Source organism: Cariama cristata, unplaced genomic scaffold (genome assembly GCF_000690535.1).
Source record: "Cariama cristata isolate BGI_N322 unplaced genomic scaffold, ASM69053v1 scaffold33020, whole genome shotgun sequence".
Lineage (NCBI taxonomy): Eukaryota > Metazoa > Chordata > Aves > Cariamiformes > Cariamidae > Cariama > Cariama cristata.
Genome location: NW_009593505.1, coordinates 2,394 through 8,284, shown reverse-complemented (window position 1 = coordinate 8,284; position 5,891 = coordinate 2,394). Strand labels below are relative to the sequence as shown.

The 5,891-nt window shown below is 44.7% G+C and overlaps 1 protein-coding gene across 1 annotated transcript in view; it reads right to left on the bottom strand.

The window, feature by feature from the left end:
- Positions 1-4,784: 4,784 nt before the first annotated feature.
- Positions 4,785-5,891, bottom strand: part of LOC104157357 (shugoshin-like 2) — a 3,375-nt gene continuing 2,268 nt past the window's right edge. Inside the window, 3 exon segments of the mRNA XM_009694660.1 lie at positions 4,785-4,831; positions 4,834-5,009; positions 5,846-5,891. The exon segment at positions 5,846-5,891 is cut by the window's right edge and continues 31 nt beyond it. Of these exon segments, the coding sequence (XP_009692962.1) occupies positions 4,785-4,831; positions 4,834-5,009; positions 5,846-5,891 (269 nt within the window).

Here is a 5,891-nt window from a genome sequence, read left to right as displayed (position 1 = left end):
GGGTTGTTTAGCCTGGAGAAAGGGAGGCTCAGGGGAGATCTGATCACGCTCTACAACTACATGAAAGGAGATTGTAGCAAGGTGGGAGTCGGTCTCTTCTCCGAAGTAACAAGTGATAGGACAAGAGAAAATGGCCTCAAGTTGGGCCAGGGGAGGTTTAGATTGGATATTAGGAAGAATTTCTTCACTGAAAGGGTTGTCAAGCATTGGAACAGGCTGCCCAGGGAAGTGGTTGAGTCACCACCCCTTGAGGTATTTAGAAGATGTGTAGACATGGCACTTAGGGACATGGTTTAGTGGTGGACTTGGCCATGCTAGGTTTACGGTTGGATTTGATCTTAAAGGTCCTTTCCAACCTAAACGATTTATGATTCTATCTGCCAGAGAAAGCGAATATAGATACAGCCTGCTTATGGGAGAACCCTCCTCAAAACTTAGCATTTCTTTCACTGAAACCCTATTGAAATGGGAGTATTACTCAGTTGTTGTATAAAACTTTAGATACCACAGAATGGCAGCAAGTGAAATCAGGGCTTTTGCTTAGCTGTCTTTAGCCTGTATTTTATCCTCATGCTAATCCTTCATTATCACTGGAGTATCACAGATGCAGTCTGCTAAGAGATGTGTTCATTTCAGTGAGGGAAATAACATCTTTGGTAGCTTTTTACCAGAAGCCTGCACATGCATCTGTGCTAATGAAGAATTTTGGCTTAACCGCACTGTGGTAGAAGAGGAGGGTCACAGAACCACGAAGGGTAAGAGGAACTTAAAGACAAAGTCACAGAGGGTCTAGCCCTGGAGAGTGAGCACATGAGAGCAGAGCAGGGGTTGCAGCATGGGAACAGTCATGGGAAGGAATAGTGTAAAGCCCAACCTGTTGAGTTTTGGCTCTGCATAGGAGGCTGGGTGCTGTCTCCGCCTGAATGAGCGCCCTGACACTTCTTCTGAGCTGGAGGAAGACAGAGTCCTGGCATTGGTCAAGTCCTGTAGTGGCTTGATCTCTGCAAAGGGAGACATTCACACATGAGTTGATCAAAGTGTTTCCAAATAATTTCCAGATATCCTTAGAAATACAGCTGCCAAATAGAGAAGGGCTGCATTACCAGGTTTCTCTGAACACAACACAATTCTGAATCCAGTCATGTTCCCTCTAAACTCAGGAGACTATTTTTGTCCCAAAATCCCAGACCTGCTCCTCAAAAGTCAGCTCATGAATCAGCTTAGGTTCCGCACTGAAAACATACAAATCACTAATACCACTAGCATCATTAGGCCCTGGTGTAGTAGAAAACTGATACGATAATGACAGTTGATAGTTCTAATGCCCAGGAGCTTACAATCTGGAGGAGAAAGCAAAATTATGGCACCCAAACAACCTACAAGACTTTGAGCAAGACACAGGACCCTGCTAGCAATTACAGAAGCTTTCATAGTGAAGTTGGCCAAGAGGGGGAGAGCAGGAGAACCAATTTCTTCCCTCTCTGCAAAGTTCAGCCCACTCTAGCTATAACACGCTTGTTTGTCAACAGCTACAGGAAGAAAAAACTCCACAAAACAACTCTCTTTACAGAGTAGCCAATAACAGCAGGCTCCCAAAAAGGCTCAGCTTAACTATTGTGTTACCAGCCAAGGAATACACCCTCCAAATCAAATCCTTTTAAAAAACAAACAAAAAAACACAACCAAGAGAATTTAGGTAGCTCCTGATGAATTTGATGAATTTCCATTGAAGATACCACCTAGAGGTATAAAGTCCAAAAACTTGCAGCACTAACCATTCTGGACCAAAAACTTGCCATCTTCATCATATTCTGCGCCCCAATAATGCTGACTCTAGTAGGCAGGGTCAGCATCAAGTTATACTTTTCAATTACTCGAGCAGTTGATTTTCCAAATTGACAGGACTGCCCTGTAGATAACAAGAGTGGTAAAACAGGACTCGCAGCACATGCTCCTAGTCTTTTCCCAATATCCACACATGAATAAGTGACCAGAAATTCTTATAGAAATGCTGATAAACTAGAAGCAAATGCAGCCACAGAAATGACTGGCGAGCACAAGTGGAAGCGTAAATGGTGTATCGGACACCGACCTTTAACTCTGAAAAAAGAAGAGGGGGAAAAAAATATAATCACTTGCTGCATGGATTTTTGGCACTCACCTCCAAACACAAGTCCCCTCCCCAGCCTACCACCTACCAGGTTCCTGTGAAGATGAGCTCCAAGAACTTGACTCAACCTGTTTTCTCTCCCCAGATATTTCTTCCGCAGTCTTTTCTTTACATATCAGGGAGCTTTCCGGCCAAACAGAGGACTTCTCTGGCATTCTGTTGCCTTCAGTACTTAAGCTCTCGGAAACTGGTACATCTGTAAGTCTGAAGCTGACAGGTGAAGCTGCAGAACAGGCCACAGAGGAATATTCAAGACTGCGTGTAAGGTCCATAAGATTATTTGTAAGGGATATCTCAGCTATCTGCTCCTCCAAGAAGGCATCTGGCTCAGACAGCAGACCCATAATGCAGGAAAACTTCCCCGTCAGGATAGTTTGCTTGGATGCAAGTTCTGCTGAACTTCCAATGAGCGCCTTGGCACCATCACTTTGTGTGGCCAGAGAATCAGTCTCTGGAGGTCTAGAGGTGTTCCTCTTCCGCTGAAGCTTTGGTTTGGGATGGGCCTCTTTTTTCAAAGCATTTGTGTTGTCAACTTTAGCCTGCCCCTTTTCTTGCAGGCCCTCTGTCTTTTTTTTATTGCTCTGAGCAGCTACCATCCTCTGAACTCTGGGAATTTTGCTAGCTTTGCTCCCAGGAAGAGACCTGGGAGGTACAATTTCACCCCCTTCAAAATCTGTCTGGACACAACCCAAGTTTCCTGCAAGATCCAAAGGACTGATAACATAAGTCTTCCTGCTACGTTTAATATTACCTGGTGAATCCTTTGTGCTCTCCTTAGCTACTCCTCGAACATCTATACATGGCCCAAAAACATCACCTTCATTTCTCTCATCACTACATCTGCTTTTCCTGATAGTCGTCTTCCTGCTTGTCTGGCTTCTTTTAGGCTGTTCTTCAGCTTTGGCCTCTGGTATTTTCACACTGTTTGGCAGATTCTCCTCAGAGTCATCTCTCTGCCTAATTACTCTAGTTTTTCTGTTGGTTTTCTGTCTGATGCTCTTTGTACTCACGCTTGAGTCCTCTTGCAAAGCACAGGCACTTGAGGTCTCTTTCCTCAAGAAAAGTGAATTTTGTAGACTGGAATAATCTGAGGGAACATCATGTCTCGAGAAGGTACAAACTGGGCTTTTTGACAAGCTCTCCATAGTTTGGATCTCAAAGATAGCCTCCTTCTTAACCTGCTGCAGTATGTCACCACTTCCAAGACTGTGCAGCTGTGCTGGATTCACCACGTATGTTCTTCTGAGATCTCGGACTTCATCAGGAGCACGGGAATGTTGCTCCATGCCAGAGCCTCTGTTCTTCCTGTCGAAAGCCCCCACACAAGCCACCTGCCTCATCTCAGAAACTTCAGACTCACTAAAACATGTTGCAACTTCTGGCTGAAGAAGCTTCTTTGCATTTTGAGCATTCTCTTCACCTTGAGGTATATCGGGACTACTTTCTGCATTGTTTTTAATTGCATTTGTTTTCTTTTTTCCTGTGCTTGCTTTTTTAATGGTTGTTTTCTCACCAGTTTTACAATTACCTTTGCTTTTAACCTTTACAGGAACAAACTCAGGGACTTGGCTATAACTGGAGTCTGTTTCAACACCACACTCAGTTTCTTTAGCCTGTGGTTGATCACAGAAAATCTCTTTACCCAAAGATTTTCTATCAGCAATAACAGTGGTTTGAGTAGGTAAAACCAGGGAGCTGGGAGATTTCGGCTGTGGCTGTGTGTTGCTCTTCCTGGAGCTGCTGCTGTCCTTTGTGATACTCCACCGAGCTGCCTGAGTGGAACTGACATGTGGAAAGATATCCACACCAGAAGATGGAGTGCTTGTTGCAAACAGGGTGGAACGCTTTCTCCTCTGAGTAATATGCCCTTGTGAAAGACGATCAAGGAAATGTCTTGCCATCTCATCGCCCTCATATGAAAGAGGATGACTTTCCCAGGGAAGCACTGGCAAATTGTTGGGATTTTGCTGGGTAGTGCACAAGGCCTCTGTTGGAAAGAGAAAATTCATTCCTAAGACTTCAGAAATGCAGCAGGCAAATTCCAGCTTTCCCCATACCACTAAAAGCCATGCTCCACACACTGCCACAAATCCAGAGCATAGAAAAAGCATGATTTTGCCTCTACAGGGACTCCCCAAACTTACTGTGTAACAGAATTGCTCAGCTGGCTCCCCTCAGGACAGAAAGGCAGCCCAAAGCAAGATCCCTTAGCCGGCCCTAATATTTAGGAAAGCTCAAGATCTATGTGAGAGTTGTTATCTATATGGCAAACCCACAAGGAACAGAAGATGTGCATCTAGTCAGATTCTGCACCTTCAGACATTTCTGAAAATCTTATGTAAGCTCAGGGCCTATTACTCAGAAAGCCTGATGAGTGATCTTGAGCTATTGCAAACATGCTGAATATCCACACAAAGACATTCCATTCTGGGATACATGTAATTCTAGCAACATCAGCATCACTGAAGCATGCTGTTCCCTAACTGGAGTTAACTGGAGCTATAGCATTGCACTCATTCCTTTCTGAACACAGACACACAAAGTCACACCAGAAGATGCAAATTTACCTCCAAAGATGCGAGAGTCAAGAAAAGCCTCTTGTGCTTCCACTGCCTCAGACGGCTTCTTCCCATTCTCTTCCTGGTGGGACTGAGGCTTCTCAGCAGGCTGTGATGGCAAAGTGTCTTTGGAGGCAAGAGGCACAATTTCCAGGGGCTCATTGGAGGAAGCAGGTCTCTGAAGATCTAGTGAGGATGTCTGTACTGCTGTGGAGCTGCTACCTTGCTGTCCTGCATTACACAGTTTGGAAATGGGCACCCTCATTGGCATCCCTGCAGCCCTGGTGAGAAGGAATAACAGCAATGGAGCATGTTCCATACCTGTGACAGGCCCCAGAATCCAGCAGAATAGCTACAGCTTTCACCTCCATCAAGAGTTGCCAAAATACATTTCTGAAGGCTTCAAGAGCTAAAGAACACACACTGCCCAGCCAGGACAGTTTTCCCATTTTTGTGCAAGCACAAGTCATAATAAAAGTACATCACTGCGGACACAGAAGCAGGAGAAAAACACTCTGAGGCAACAAGGAAGCAAGGCCTTTCAGCACACAGGTTGCGACCACAGGTTCACCTCACCGTGGAACACCAGCACAGCTGCTTGGAGGTATGTGTATGGGCAGCTCAAAGGGCTCCCCTGTGTTCAAAGGGGAGACTTCACAGAGGAAACACAGAACTTCAAATATATTTTAAGAGATCCTGCTCTGATTTTCTTTCCAAAAGACAAGTTACATCATACAAGCAGATGATTATTAAGCATTTATATGTAACAAACATCAAAGCGGCCAGCTTTGGCACTCAAAGCAGCCAGCTTTGGCACTCACTCACTTAAGGAAATCTTGCAGTGCTCACCAGCTACAAAGGAAAAACTGCCTAAAAGCAATGTGCTTTCAAACAAAGGAGGGAGAAGGACCATTTTATGCATAGACTTGGCATTAGGACAAATAAGACAAGGAGTGGCAGCAGAAAGACATAGGGTAAAGGAAAGCATCGAGCAGTGGTGGTTTAGAGCAGACATCTCATGTAAAAGACAACTGGGCACACACGTAAAACCCAAGAGGAAGTTTAGCATATAGAAATTCAGGACAAGCTTGGTAATAACTGACATTTTAAGGCTCACCTCACAAGCTGACCATCTGCAATATCATCAGCCCAGCTATCTTCAG